The sequence below is a fragment of the Bos mutus genome, chromosome 5, assembly GCF_027580195.1.
Source record: "Bos mutus isolate GX-2022 chromosome 5, NWIPB_WYAK_1.1, whole genome shotgun sequence".
Classification (NCBI taxonomy): domain Eukaryota; kingdom Metazoa; phylum Chordata; class Mammalia; order Artiodactyla; family Bovidae; genus Bos; species Bos mutus.
This window is the reverse complement of record NC_091621.1, coordinates 103,396,664-103,411,734: the sequence shown is the minus strand read 5'-3', so window position 1 is coordinate 103,411,734 and position 15,071 is coordinate 103,396,664. Positions and strand designations below refer to the sequence as shown.

General features: G+C 63.2%; 1 protein-coding gene across 2 annotated transcripts in view; it reads left to right on the top strand.

Moving 5' to 3' along the window:
• Positions 1-677: 677 nt before the first annotated feature.
• GRAMD4 (GRAM domain containing 4) overlaps positions 678-15,071 on the top strand; it is a 66,407-nt gene continuing 52,013 nt past the window's right edge. Inside the window, exons 1-2 of one of the 2 annotated variants that reach the window (XM_070371428.1) lie at positions 678-902; positions 13,221-13,320. Coding sequence is in view for 1 of the 2 variants with exons in the window: in XM_070371427.1 (XP_070227528.1) it covers positions 874-902 (29 nt within the window). In the remaining variant the exon portion in view is untranslated. The remainder of the gene's footprint in view (positions 903-13,220; positions 13,321-15,071) is intronic. The other variant, XM_070371427.1, reaches the window with a different exon arrangement.

Here is a 15,071-nt window from a genome sequence, read left to right as displayed (position 1 = left end):
AGTCCAGATCCTGAGGACAGGGAGTCCCCTCCCTCGGCATGGGGCTCAGCCCTTGCTAGGTATGCCAGCCTAGAGGGGGTGCGTGCCCGGCACCGACCCTCCCCTGCAGGCTCTAGGTTCCCTCCCCTCGTGGGCACCGTGGCGTCAGGGCAAAGGCGGTTTCCTTTGGGATGTGGTCGCCACGGGAGGGTGGCCGTCTTGGACCCAGGTCGGAACCACAGGCGGTCCCACTGCGGCTGCCCCTGGGATGCGTGGCCGGCGGACAGCGGATGAAGGGGCAGCGGCACGCGTGCCCGTGCGTGGCTGTGCCCGTGGCGTCCGCCCTATAGACTCGCGGGGCCGCGAGGCCCTGGGCGCAGGCGGCGGAAGGCCGCACTGAGGGGCCGCTGCGCGTCCGCGTGGGTGCAGGTGGCGGGGGCGCACGTGCGCCACCCAAACAAAGGCGGCGCCGCGTGACCGCGCTCGTTCTCGCGCGCGGACCCGCCAGGGCAGGCGCGCCCCCGCGGGACCGCCGCGCCGGGGCGGGAGGGGAGAGCCAAGGCCGTGCAAGGGGGCGCGGCTCCTTTAAGGCGCGGCGCGGGGCGGGGCGAGCCGGCTCAGGTCTTGGGGCGGGGCGACGCGGGGCGGGGCGTGCCGACGCGGGGCGGGGATTAGGGCGGGGCGGCGGCTGCGCAGGCCAGGCCGGGGGCGCGCAGACTCCGCGCAGCGGGACGCGAGCGCGCGACCTGGCGCCGCCGCCGCCTCCGCGCTAGTGGCCCGGACCCGCGGGGCCGCCGCCTCCTCCGGGCTCCCCGGCGCCGCTCGGCTCCCGCGCGGGCGGCAGGTGCAGCGCGGCCGGGCGGCTGGTGAGGGGCGCGCCGAGGCGGCGGGTGGATGAGAGGTGGCCCCGATCTCCGCGCAGGGTAAGCGGCGCGCGCGCGGACGCCCACTCGCCGGACACGCAGACCCGTTCGGGGGCTGGCCGGCCCGAAACCCGGCAGTGCCCTCCCAGCGCCCGCAGCCAGCGGCCCTCCGAGCCTGGACCCGCGCGGACGCGCCCCGCATACACGCCCCCGGGTCCCGCGCGGCCTGGGCGCGCGTCACGGCCACCCCCCTCCCGCGCGCGCGGGCCCCGGCGTCTCCGGGTCCGCGTCATGCCCGGCCGGCCGGGGAGAGGAGGACGTCCCGTGGGCGCGGAGCCTGAGATGGGAGGGTGCTCGGTGGGGCGCAGGCCGCCGGGTCCAGGCTGGGGCGCGGTGAATGTCGTCTTAGGAGCTCACTCCTGGGGGACACAGGAGAGGTGGAGGGCGACCCCGGCCCCTATGGCCCTGGAGATGACCCCACCAAAAAGTTGCCCTCCCCGCACCCCTCGATTTGCCCCGTCTCCTTTCCCTTTGTTCCGGGCTTTTAGCTGGTGGGGCTTTGCTGGGGCCCAGCCTCGCTGGGAGATGAGGTGTAGAACAGCAGTCCCCAACCTGAGGCGCCCTCTGACCCGGGCAGGCCCTGCACCCCTGGGCAGGCTTACCACCAGGTGGGCTGGGGCACCTGTCCGTGCCCCGGCCTGGGCCCTGGACCTGAGGGAAGCCGAGCCCACCCTGGAGGTGTTGCCAGCCCTACATTTCCGGAGGCGGGGAGGATTTGGTTTGGGCACACCTTTTGCAGCGCCGGGTTCCTTTCTCGCCTTCCTAGTTCTGTTTATCACTCCCCCCACAAAAATGGAGGTGACTGGGCCCCAGCCCCCATCGCAGCCCGGCCTTGGGACTTGTCTCAGGCCTGGGCCTGGCAGGATGAGCTGGGCTGTGCAGCGGTTGAGAGAGAAGTTTGGGGTCTTGTCTGCATGGCATCTGCTCGGTGACCTTGGGCAGGAAGGCCTTGAGCCCTCCCTTGCCTCAGTTTCCCCAGCAGTAAGCGGGGAGGGGGCTGACGAGAGCATTAGATGGTGCAGCCCCCACCCCACTTCCAGACTGGACACACCCAGGGCAGAGATCCCAACACCAGGAGAGGCCGTGGTGCCCTTCCCTTCTGGGCGGCTGTTGTGGCCCTGACTCTGCCGTGTGTCCCCGGCCCACCTGGGGACACACGGTCCGGCTGGGTGAGTGTGTTCCAGGGCTTTGCCCTTGTCCCCTGCTAGGATGAAACAGTCTCACAACAGGGAGCTGGGACCCTTGGGATCAGGGACCTCGGTAAACCTGCCACTCCTTTCTACCGCCGCCCCTCTGAAGACTCCCTGCCTGGTCCAGGTCGGGGGCCTGGCCTTCCTGACCTTCCCTCTGCCTCGGCCTTGATGTCGCTGCTTCTGCAGCACTGTGCCCGTGGGCAGGGGTCTTGACCCGCAGTCTGGACATTGCTGGACTCATGGGGACAGGGTTTGCCAGCTTGGTCCTGGGGCCTGGGGAGGTGGGTTCTCCCCCCCACCCCCCGCCACTGCCCTGGGCGTCTACGTGGGTGCCTCCCCTCCTCTGCCCTTCTCTCCGCTGGGCTGCCGTGGCTGATGGGCTGTGGGGTGTGGCCTGGGGATGGGCAGGGCCTGTCCCTGTGCAGTCTGCCCTCCCACGCTCCGGAGAGGCATTTCCTGGAAGCCACACAGGGAAGTCTCCGAGTGTGTCCTGCGTGATCCTGGCCACCCTGAGCCTGCATCTCCCACCAAGGCAGGCAGGGACCCTTCGTGAGAGGAGAACCTGGTGGTCCCTCCAAGCCGTTGGCCTGTGAGGCGCTCCTGTCATCTCTTCAGCCAGAGCGGGCATCAGGAAGCCGATGGTCGGCAGCTCCGTGTGACCCCTGGTTCCCCTGCCCTCCTGGGCCTCACCCTCGCCAGTCAGAGACGAGGAGCCCTGGGCCGGCTTTTCCTGAATCACCGTTTCTTGCTGTCTGATGGAACAGAGTAATGGCTCGGGCACGATGAACACAAAGTATTATTAGGTTCTAGTGAGAGTGATGTCGCCAGGGGAGGTTGTAAGCCCGAAGCACGCTTCCTCTTTGTATCCGCATATCTGAGCAATGTTACGGGTGAGGGATCCCAGTGCCAGGCCCAGCACCCGCCTCGTGAGTCAGTGTCATCGGAGAAGCGCAGGGCTCCCCTCGATGTTTCAGGGTCTGACCCATGTGGGTGGTTCTGAGCACCTGCAGACGGGTGGACGGGGCCACCTGTCTGTCTCCGGTCATCTCGTGGGCGGCAGGGGGCCCCTTCCAGCTCCCCATGCGTCTTGGTTTGGGAGTTCCCTCTTGAAGCCGACTGCACCCAAGCTTTGCGTGGGAGTGGGGTTCCCGTTGTGGAGCGGTGTGCCTCCAGCCAGGCCCTCGTTTCTGGGGGCTGCACCCTCTCGGGGACCTGGGCTGATCTCCATTCTCACGGGGCTTCTGGTGCTTGAGCCCCTGTGTGTGTCCGGATGGCTGGCTTCTGTGGCGTTGGTGCACTGGGGCCTCACTGAGCGTCTAGGGAGCTCTGGTCCGCAGAGGGCATGTGCCCGCTGGAAAGGAAGACCCTGTGGGGGTTGAGTGACCGGCCTGCCCCCTGTCCTGTGAGGTGGGCGGGGGCTCCTCACCTGCCGTCCGCAGGAAGGAGACTGTCTGCTCCCCAGCGGGGCTGCGGACAGCCGGACAGCCTTAGGTCGTGGAGCAGAGCCTTCCTGTTCTTAAATAATTTAAAAATGAATGGGGGTGGGGTGGGTAATGAGACGTGGGCTGTGAAGGTGCCGACGAGGAGGAATACAGACGCTCTGGCCCGGGGCGAGCAGCTTCTGTTTATGAGCCCAGACCTGCGGTGTGGGCACTCAGGTGGTGCTCAGAAGGCCTTTGGCTGGGGACTCGAAAACCGCTTGGGGCCTTGGGCAGCACAGAGGGTCGAGGTCTGAGTTCTCCTCGGCTTTTGGGTGGTATGGCAGTGGCGGCTCTCCTTGGGTCTTTGTCCTGGGCAGAATCCAGAAAATGCCCTCGCACCGAGGGTGACAGTTCAGGTGCTGGCTGCGGAGCAAGGAGGAGGCCCAGGTCCGTGACGGGGATGCTCACTTCGTGACTAGGGTGGTGAAGGCCCAGCCAGCCCGGCGGACGGGTGGCCTGGCCGTCTGCTCGGAGCCGGCCGCCGTCAGAGAAGGGCGATCGGTTCACTTGAGAACTTAAAGGCAGGCCGTCCGACTTCTTTTACAGACAGAGATGGAGCAAGAAAGTGAGGGTTTCCCTAATTAGAGAAAACCGTGATCTCCGCGCCTCCGGCGTCGGCGCGTGGACTGAATCAAGGGGCCGGGCAGCGGCTTGGGACTGTAACTCGCACTAATGACGGTCGCCGTCTCGGGGCTCTTGTTAAGGCTGTTTGGCCTTTGAGTTATAATCAGGGTTGTGCCTGTGTTTAAGCCCTGTGATTAAAGTCCCCAGTGGTTACACCGGCAGACAAGAAGTACTGGTCTGTCAAAAAAAAAAGAAAACAATGGTAATAGAAACCGCTCAGTTCAGCGTCAGACGACGTGCGCGGCGCCCACAGCCGGCGTGGTGCTCACAGCCTAGCTGTCACCCTTCCCTCGGATGCAGAAACCGGAGAGGTGGGCGGCTGGTCTCAGCCCCCAGTGACCTAGGCGGCTCAGCCAGGATGGGAACTCGGGTGTTTGGCTGCAGAGGCCGTGCTCTTGTTGATCAGTGGAATTTTTGGGGGTTTGTGAAAGAAACACAAGGAGTAAGTTTACGGTCACGATGAGAAGTCTCTCTGCCGTCACAGGTGTGCTGATGGCAAGAGCATCCCTTAGCCCAGGCCTGATCGTGTCCCCTGCACTTCACATGATTGCTTTTCATCACAGCTGGAGCTCAGGGCTGTTATTAGCTCCCCTTACAGATGAGGCAGCCTGGGCACAGGGAGGTTAAGTAACTTCCCTGAGGCCACACGCTGGTGAGTGGCAGAGTTGGGTGTTTGTTCTAAGCTGAGTGCCGTATGCAGGGCGGGGTCAAGTGGAAAATGCCCAGTCTGTCGCTGTGTGCTCTCGGGCAAGATGCTTAGCCTCTCTGGGCCTCGGGAACCAAAGGTCTAGGTGTGGAAAGTAGAAACCGGAGGCCCGAAAACGCCCTGGCCCGAGCTGGCGCATCTGCGCTGCCTCCCCCAGGAAGGCCCTGGGTGGGGGCCCCAGCCACTGCCCATCCCCCAGGAGGAGAGTCGCGGTTAAGGAGCGCAGCGCACCCCCTCCCCAGCACTGGCTGGTTTGGGTGGACTGGCCCTGGTTGTCCCCTGGGAGCTCAGACCACACCCCAGGAGTGACACCTGACTTCCGTCCTGGGCGGCTCCCTCTGTGAAGCGAGGAGGCCTTCAGAGAGCCTGGCTCTGTCCCTGGGGAATGGATTTTGTTGGGGGAGGCATGCCTACCCAGAACCCCCGGTCCGGTGCTGCCAGACCCAGTTTGGGAAAACCAAGTGTGCCCGCGCCATGAGGGCTGGTGGTCTGGGGGCCCCCAGGGAAACACTCGCCCTTCTGTGATCAGGTCCCCCCCGCCTTGGTGGGACATGCCGCTGCCTCCAGCCCTTCCCTCTGGGTGGGGTGTGGGCGGGGTACGTGGACAAGGAGGCAGGAGGCCCCCCAACCCCCCAGCATGGAGTAGGGGGTGGGCACAGCTGAGCCCAGCCCTGGGTCCGAGAGGCCCAGCGTCCCTCTCCAGCCCTCCCCTCTCCACCTCGGTCGGTGGGTGCTGCGTGCAGGGCTGTTGGCACGGCAGACCCTTGTGTTGGGCACGTCTCTGCTCCACCCCGCCTTGCTGGGGAGGCCTTCCCTGGGCACCCTGACCGCAGAGCCCGTCTCAGTTGCTGCCCCCTCCCCGGCCAGTCATCGTGCTCCTCCCAGGAGGCAGGGGCTGGCGCTTTCCTGTCTGTCCTGGTCTCAACAGCCAGGGTAGGAATGAGTGGAGGCACTCCTTGCAATGAGCCGAGGCCATGGCCTTGCCCTGCCCTCAGGGGCCCCCTCTGCAGCCTGGCCTCCAGGGGCCAGCAGCTTTGGGTCCTGGGGTACTGGCTGTGGGGAGCCCACCTGCGGCTGAGCTAAGCTGGGGGCCTGGCAGTGGGGAGGGGCCGGGCTCCCCGAGGGCAGCGGGCAGGCCTGGACGGTGAGAGGGTACCTTGACCCAGGTCCAGTTCGCATGCCGTGATATCACCCATCGCGAGTGCAGTTCACCAACTTCCAGCGGATCCACAGAATTGTGCGAGTGTCACCACAGTCTAATTTTAGAACGTTTTCATCACCCCCTTTAGCAATCACTCATTCCCTCTTTCTCTCCAGCCTCTGACAACCGCTAATCTGCTTTCTGTCTCCACGGATTTGCCTGTCCGGGACCTTTCATATCTGGAGTCATAACGCTCCGGGGCCGTTGGACTCTGCTTTCCGTCACTTAGCGGGGTGCGTTTTCATCTGTGCGGCAGCGTGCAGTGGCAGAACTGCGCTGGGCGCCTCTTCTGAAGTGTGGCCTCTCTTCCCAACCCCCGGTGGCCCTGAACCACCTTTTCTCATGAGTCTGGGGTGGCTTTTCTTGCCTCACCAGGCACCTGGGGTCAGGTCAGAGTTGGTGGCTGTCTGAGAACTCCATGCTGGCACCATGAGCCAATTCACGTGACTCATTTTCAGTGGCCTTCGACACAGCTCTCCTGTGAGCTGCACGCAGGTCACCGCCTCCAGGAAGCCTTCCTGGCCTTCCCTCGCCCCCGCATTTAGGGCCCTTGTGCCTGTTGTCCTGTGTGTGGCCCTCTCTCTACCCGCCTGCCTTCTGAGCTCCTGGGGGGCAGGGGTCCCCGTTTTCATCCCTTCCCTGGCTGGCCTCATTGGAGACAGGGTCTGGGGGTGAAGGGTTGCAGATGGTGGGGGCGTGGCATGTTTGTGAAGCCGTGGGTCCCATGGGCTCTCTCTCTGGCTGCCCCGCCATTTCTCTCTCTTGATTATCTCTGTTAGTGTGTGATCACTTGACTTTGCAACTCTGCCGTCTGTGTCCTCCAGAGCGGCTCAAGGGCAGGCCCAGGTCTGGCTGTGGGTGTCCTGGGTGTGATGGCAGAAGTGCTGAGTGAGCCTGCCCTGCCGCCCCGCCCGCCCTGCCTCTGCCCCGCCCGCCCCGCCCCACACTGAGCTGGGTATTTGGTTTTCTTTTCTTTTTTTAAAATAATCAACCGTGTTTGTTAGCACAGTTTAAGATTTATAGAAACATTACAGAGATCACACAGAGGGCGCCCCGGTGCCTGTCCCTTCCCACAGCCTCTCTTATTACTACCATCTTATACCTTAGCGTGGAATGGCGTTACCATTAATGAAAGGACCAGCGTGGACACGTCGTTAACTGGTCTGTCGTTTGTTCAGATTTCCTTAGTTTTCACCCGATGTCCTTTTTTCTTATCCCAGGACCCCACCGAGACACGTGTCACGTTTAGTCTTCACGTCTCTTTCCGATTCTCTGGACGGGGACAGTTTCTTGGACTTCTCTTGTGTTTGATGGCTTGACAGTCGAGGAATTTTTTTTAAATGTGTTTATTCCCGGCTGCCGTGCACGGGCTTTTGCTAATCGCGCCAAGAGGGGCCGCTCTGTAGTGCAGGTGCTGGCTTCTCAGCACCGTGGCTTCTCCTGTTGCAGAGCAGGGGCTCTTCGTTGCTCAGCAGCACGTGGGCTCCTCCCAGGCCAGGGAGGGAACCGAGTCCCCTGCGTTAGCAGGCGGATTCTTAACCACTGGGCCAGCAGGGCACTGCAGCCTTGAGGGATATTAGGTTCACTGCAGATCCGTCTCCCCTGGAGTTTGGGCGGCTGTCGGAATTGGATGTTTTCCTCCGGGTTAGACGGGGGTCGTGGGTTTTGGAAGGAAGAGCAGAGAGGTGAGGGCCCTCCCCCACCCCATCAGGGCGCGTGCCGTCAACGTGACTGGTCCCTGTGATGCTGGCCGCGGTCGCCCAGGTGATGTAGACGGACCCTTTCCCCTCTGTCAGTGCCGTCCTTCTCGGAAGGAAGGTTTGAGGACAGGGTGTCTGTGAGTGATTTGGAACCTTTTGAACGGGGACTTGGTCTCTTCTCCCTCGTTTATTCGTTTGTTCAGTCATTTCTAATGTCAGTGTGGAATCACACGTACTTATTTTATGCCTTGAGTTCCAGTGCGGTTCCACTTTACTTCTTGCGTGGGGCCGCTGGGAACTCTTCCAGGAGGCTCCTGGGTTCTGTTGACGAGCCCCCGTCAACGTGGGGCGATTTGGGCAGCTCCTTCCTTCCTCCCGGCCCGACGGGTGCTCCCAGCCCTGGAATCGGCCAGTTCTCCTCTCACTGGAGGACGGTTTCGGAAACCAAGATCCGGGCCCGGCCCGAGCTCGGCTGCCAGGGTGTCGCTGCCCTGGGCCCGCTCAGCTGGCGGAGCAGGTCGCAGACAGTGTGGGCATGCGCACACCTGCAGCCGCTCCTGTGTGTGGCCGCCCGCGTCTGCGCTCAGTGAGACGTGAGCTCCTTCCAGTGATCCAGGCTGCAGTCGCCCCTCGCTGATGAGTCAGTTTCGTTCCAGCAGCAGGAGACCCGGCCCCCTCGTTCGCCATCCTTTGACGTAACCCCTCAGTTCCAGCATACCTGCAGAGCCGGGTCAGCCTTGTCCCAGGCCCTGGGGAGTGGCTTCAAGGGCTGGAGTGCTGTGTGCATGCAGCTCCCGCTCGTCCCGGTCCTTGCTGTTCGGCACGGAACACTTGCCGCGCAGTGCACGGGCCCTGCAGAGGCTAGGGGGCCGCAGCCTTCCACAGGAGGTCTGCAGGAAGAGAGAAAGGGAACTGGGGGGCTCCCCGCCGTGCCCGGTCACCCCCCCGCCCCAGCCTGTGGGGACAGGCACAGTCGTGGCATCCCTTTGAAATGTGAACGTGGAGTCAGCTTTGAACACAGCCTGGAGGCCCGGCCTCGTCTGCATGAGGAGAAGGGCTGCCGGCCGAACCCCTTGGAGCTTGACTCAGACGCTGGCGGGCCCGGGCACTCACAGCGGAGCAGGGCCAGGGCTTGGAGGCCGGGTCCCTTTCTGGGAAGGAGAGGACTGGGGGAGTTCCGCTCAGGCTTTCTCGGGCCTCAGGCCGGCTTCGGCAGGGCTCTGGCAGGGCTCCTGTGTGTTGGCCTGGGGGCCGGGCGGGGTGGCTGGAGGCTGCTGAGCAGACCCCGGGCAGGTGGGGCAGTGAGCGGTGGCTGGGTGCCCGCCTTTTTAGGGCTGAGCTGGTGGGCAGGGGGCAGGCACCCTGGTCCCGGCCGGGGGTTTGCTGGCTTAGCCCTTCAGAGCAAAGGGGCCTGCCCACCTGGGCAGGCTCGGAAGAAGCCTAGAGCCGCGGGTGTCCCTCTTAATAACATGGTGGGGACCGTGGACAGGACCCCGGCTGGCCTCTGTGCGTGGTTCAGCGTCTCGGTTCCCGTGCACCACGTGTTGTAGGCCAGGCTGGGTGTGGACAGTGCTGTCTACATGCGTGGGGAGGCCCTGCTCACGCAGTGCCGTCTATATCTGTAGGTCACTATGTCAGCCTTCCTGGGAGAGGTGGGAGCTGGCCTGGGTCAGTCTACCCAAGGTCAGCCCCTCTCCAAAGTTACTGGAGACCCCGCTGGCGTGTGGTTACCCCTCTGGCAGGCCTGGGCTCCGGGCCACACTGGGGGCGGGCCTGTGGGACACATGGCTGGCACATGGCCGTCTGTTCCTTCCCCGCCCCCTCAGCTGAGCACCGTGAAGGCGCTTGTCCCCCTGCTGTGGGGCTGGGCCCTCACCAAGATGCTGCCACGCGTCCCCTGGTCCTGCGAGGGGGCATTGAGGAGGTGGGGAGAGCTGGCCAGGGGCTCAGCGGGCGGGGGCTGCCCTGGGTGCGGGAGCTGCCCGGGAGTGAGCCCCCTGCCCTGTTGGAGGCCACCTGCTGCAGTCCTGTTGGCTGGCTCTCCCTGCTCACTGCCCCCCTCCCCTGCTGGGTGCCCCCACCCAGCTCCTTGCCATGCCGCCCCCATCCCATCTGCTTCCTGGTTCATGTGTGAGGGTCTGCAGGGTCCCCCATGACAGCCACAGGCAGCCGCCAGGGGATACTCAGCTGGACACATGTTTCCCCGTCTCCGACTGCGGAGCTTCGGGCTGACTGCAGTCATCTGTGGGGTCACAGCTACCCCGGGATGGGGTCTGTGTGGTGGGTGCTGTGCCACACCCCTGGGTGGAGCCTGGTCTGAGCAGTGATGGCTGAGGTGGGGGGGGGCATGCCCGGAGGGCTCCTGGGGTGGCAGAGGCCAGGAGATGGGTGTCAGCGGTGGCCTTGGGCAGGAGCTTGGCATTTAGAACTCTGATGCAACTTGAGTCGTTGAGAAAACACACCAACCTTCGGTATCAACGGAATCTCCGTCTTAGAAGAACTGGGTTCGGACGCTCACGCTGCTGATAGCTGTGCCTTGAGAGGGTGTGAGTCTTCTCGCAGGTGCGGGGTCCCAGGGGTGGAGCCCTGGGGGGTACGGGCCGGGGGTGGGCCAGGTGGGGGCCGCCGCCCCCATCTCTGCAGGCTGAGCCTTGCAGTGTCCCCCTCCCCGATCCCCTGGCCGTGCCCCTGGGGTCCTATGCCGGCCTCGGCGTCCAGGGGTTGGTGTCTGCGGCCCTTCTCCTAGTCCATCCAGAGAGGAAGGTCGGGGGGAGACTGCCTGGATGGGCGGTCCCCCTGAGGGCGTGTGCCTGGTGCTGCCTGCGGTGGGGGGTGTTCCCCCGCGGCATGCCCCCAGGTCCTGCCCCTCCCCATCCTGTTAGGTGAGTACCTTCTGGATCAGGGGGAAAAGCGTCTTGTTTCACAACCACTGTTGGAGGCAGCTGGGAGATGCGTGGCCACGTCAGCATCCGAGAGTCGGGGAGGGCTGGAGGGGGCAGGTGGCGGCAGGGACCCGTGGGTGCTGGAGCGGGAGCGGGGGTTTAGAGGACTGAGGTTCACCCTGCTCTCAGCAGACGTGTGGCTTCACTGCCGCCAAGCAGCTTTGGGGGAGAGGAAGTGAAACCTGAGTCAACAGGCAGCGAGCTCTGGGCCCAAGGTGGGGTCACGGGTGGAGCTGCTGGCAGGATGGCCCAGGAGGGCGGACCAGGCCGCGGGGACCACCCCGTGCCTACTGCTCCTTCCGTGGCAGCCTTCGTCCCGGGGGAACAGTGACCAGTGCTGGTTGGGGGGGCGAGGTGCTGGGCTCGGCCCGAGTATCGCCTGTGAAGCTGGACATCTAAGACTGTGACTCTGGGGCAGGCAGGGCCTGGCACGCGTGTCTGCCCCAGTAACCCTCATGGGCTTCCAGCCCCGGGCACCTGCCTGCAGGTGGGAAGGACAGAGCGCGCACGGCCAGGAGCCCACGTGACCGCCCACATCCCCGCCTCTGCCTGGCAGGCGAGGAGCAGAGGCCTCTGGGAAGGCCCCCTGGCAGCGCCTGGAAGGGGGGTCAGGCCTCCAGAGTGCCAGGGTCCATCCACGTTGGCGAGAAACCGGCCCGCTGGAGGCGGGAGGAGAGACATGGCTGCTCGCCAGCCATGGAGAAGCCTCCACGTGATGGTCTGCATCAGGCAGCCGCCTCTGCCGTGGGGGAACCGGCTGTCTTCAGAGGAGCCTGGGGATGTTGGGGAACCCTCCTCACCAGCCCAGAGGGATGGGGTGGGGCCCAGGCTGGCCAGAGGGCAGCAGGCAGACTACCTGAGGGTGCCCTGGGCAAGGACCTCCCTTGGTGGGGCCAGGGGGTGTGTGTGGATGGCTGCCCCCCACTACAGCCACCCTGGAAGGGGCCACCTTGTCTCTGCTTGGCAGATGAGTGAGTGGGGGTCAGAGGGCTCCTGATGAGGGGATGGCCCACACAGTTGGGAAAGCCTCTTCCTCTTGGTTATCTGATTCAGGACTGAACGCTGCTGTGTCAGATAGTGGATTGTGTGGGTTTGGGCCCACGTTTACCAGATCTAAATAGGGCCAGGCTGAGGTCCCTGGGTAGACCCCCAGGAGGTCCGAGTCCTACCTGCCTCCCGCCCCCTGCGAAGGGAGGGGGCGGGCCCGTGGCGTTGATGGGACACTAACCGTGGGCCCTGCGAGGGTCCGTGCCCTTGCCCTGGTGGGCCCGGCGCTTGGCCGAGGGCATCAGGGTGTGCTGGGGGGGGCCCAGCTGGTGCTCGTCCCCCCAGACTCCCCACCTCACTGACTTGAGTTGACCGTCATTCTCCTTTTAAGTTACACAAGTGTGTATCTTTGATAATTAGCCCCTTAACTTTGTGATTAGAAATACGGAGTAGGGCTTTCCCTGGTGGTTCAGCGGTTAAGACTTGGCTTCCAGTGCGCAGGGAGTGGGTTCAATCCCTGCTCGGGGAGCTGGGATCCCACACGCCTCAGGTGGCCGAGAAACTGAAACATAAAAAACAGAGACAATACTGTAACAAACTGAATAAAGACTTTAAAAATGGTTCATATCAGGAAAAAAAAAAAAAAAAAAGGAAAAAAGCACTACCACTGAAGTGAGTTGCTGGCACTGAGTCCTTGCAGTGAGGACGCCGTGCCCAGGCCCCACGCTGACTCGGCCGCTCAGGGCGGGCCCGGCCGGGTTGGGTTTCGTGCCTGCCCGTGTCATGTTCGGCTGGGAGCAGACCGGGGCGGGGGGGGCCTGCCGCCTTCTCCACCAGCGGGTTTCCGTCCTGAGAGTCTCTGCATTCCTTGCACGTGTGCCGAGTCATTTCTGTCATGTCTGACTCTTTGTGACCCCGTGGACCGTGCCCGCCAGGCTCCTCTGTCCATGGGACTCCCCAGACAAGAATACTGGAGTGAGTTGCCATGCACTTTTCCAGGGGATCTTCCTGACCCAGGGATTAAACCCACATCTCTTAGGTCTCCTGCGTTGGCAGGTGGGTTCTTCACCACCAGCGCCACCTGGAAGCCCTAGGGTTACATTTCTCAGACCAGCCCTCCCACTGGCTTTTACAAACTGTCAGTCCGGTCCTCAGCCAGCCCAGGACGTGGCTGGCACCATGGGAGGGTACTGCAGGCCCCTGCCTGTCACTGGGTCTGCACACACAGGCTGACCCTGCTGTGCTGAGTTTAAAACTCCTGGCAATAGAAAGAGCCGATGGTGACCTATTTATAAAGTATTTCAGAATCACTTGCATGAATGTTTTGTCCTAAATTCTGTGTAATTAGAAGATATGAACCCTACTCTGGGATTATTTTTGTGCACCAACATAACCTAAATTAGAATTCTCTCCATGTCAGTTTTTAAAAAAAAAATCATTGCAACACAAACATAAAGAATCGATTTTGTCTTCACTGTTTTCAGATGGTTACAAATACTGTTCCTGCCTGAGTAACATGGAGACCTTGCTGCCTGGTTTGTAGACCCTCGTCTTTACCCAGGGACTTCCTTGGTGGCTCAGAAGGTGAAGAATCTGCCTGCATTGCTGGAGACTTGGGTTCGATCCTTGGATCAGTAAGATCCCCTGGAGAAGGAAATGGCAACTTACTCCAGTATTCTTGCCTGGGAAATCCCTTAGGCAGAGGAGCCTGGTGGGCTACAGTCCATGGGGTTGCAAAGGGTCAGACACGACCAAGCAACAAACACACACACGTCAGCCAGCGCAGAGGTCAGTCTTTTGGAGATGTTTAAAAAGTCCTCATGGATTCTGACTTGAGGCTGAATTCTGACGAGCTGTGGCTGGATTTCCACCTGCCAACTCTTTTTTCTCTCTAAACACAGCTTTAGCTAGAAGTTTCCCTGCAGGAGAGCCTGCTTGTGAGCATCCTTAACGCGAGGCCTTCAGACGGATGCAGTAAAGGATCCAGTGGCTCTGGTCCGTCCAGCAGATGGTCCGGGGGCCTCTCAGCTGCTTGGCCGCCGGACTCGGGGGGCAGGTAGCAGGATGCGCTGCCCTCTGAGACCGAGTTTCTGGAGCAGAGTGTATGGGCTTCAAGGGGACTTTGCAGGGGAGACTTGTGGGCCAGATCTTCTTTTTTTCCTGTCTTTGGACCGCAGGTGCTTTGAATCGGGGATGTCACAGCCCTTGGGTCATGGTGTGCAGCCGTCTCTGGTCACGCAAGACCTCTGGTCTGTTTACTTCGTAGCTTTTAATATAACAGGCACCCTCGAGCTCACCACCAGATGCTAGGGCCTTCCGGACTCCCCCCACCCATCGCTGAGCCTCAGACCTCAGCTGTGTGCCCTCAGCTCCCTTGTTTCCGGGGGCCGACACCCACCCTATGTGCACCCCCTGGCCTGCGCCACGCAAGCGGTCACCAGGGGAGCAGCTCTTCTGGCTCACTGCCCTGCGGGTCATCGAGGGTTCCCTGTGTGAATGCAGAGAACCCCCGGCCTGCAGCACCACCCGGTACTGCCCGCCTGGCGCGGGTGACGGGTGATGGGCCCTTTGCCCACGGCCAGCGGCCAAGCCGGGTCTCCCGGGTCTCTGGTGTGAGATGCTCCCGCTACCCTGTTTGTGGCCTTGTCTGGGAAAGGGGCAGCCAGGCTGGGGCCTCGCGGTGGGGAAGGATGGGCCGGCCTCCTGGTGAGGGGCCCGGCCACCCCCAGCCCTTCACGCTGAGCCCAGGTCCCCGGCGTCTGGACTGGAGGGCAGGGCTCTTTGTGGACATGGTCAGGGTCATGCGTGCGCGGGTCCAGCGCTCTGAGAGGGGCTTGGGGGCCGAGTGGCCGCAGCGTCCCCCACACCTCCCCGGACAGGCTGCCGGGTGCCCAGCCCAGCTCCCCGTGACGAGACCCAGCCTTGCAGTCTTCCCTCTTCCATCACAGGGATGGGCCAGGGCTGTCAGCCCGCCCAGATGCGTGTGAGGGAGTGACGGGGGTCTGGGCCGCCTCTCCTGCGGGGCCACGGGTCGCATGCCGCAGCACCTGCGTGATAATTGCAGGCGCCTCACCCCTCTCCTGGGGGTGGTGGGGCCGGGCCTCCCAGAGCTCGGGGCGGGGGGCGGTGCCAGGGTGCTTGGCAGGGCTTTGTAGGTCTTCCTGTCTTCTCCGCTGAGCCAGTTGTTGGGATTCTGTTCCCTTTCGGAGTTGAGAGGCGAGGCCCGGAAGGCGGCCTTGTCTTGTCATCTCAGGGCCTTTCCAGCTGTTGCTGAGGTCTCCTGATTGAGCTGCAGGGTGGCCCAGCCGCCTCCCCAGGTGGGACCGGAAACCTGT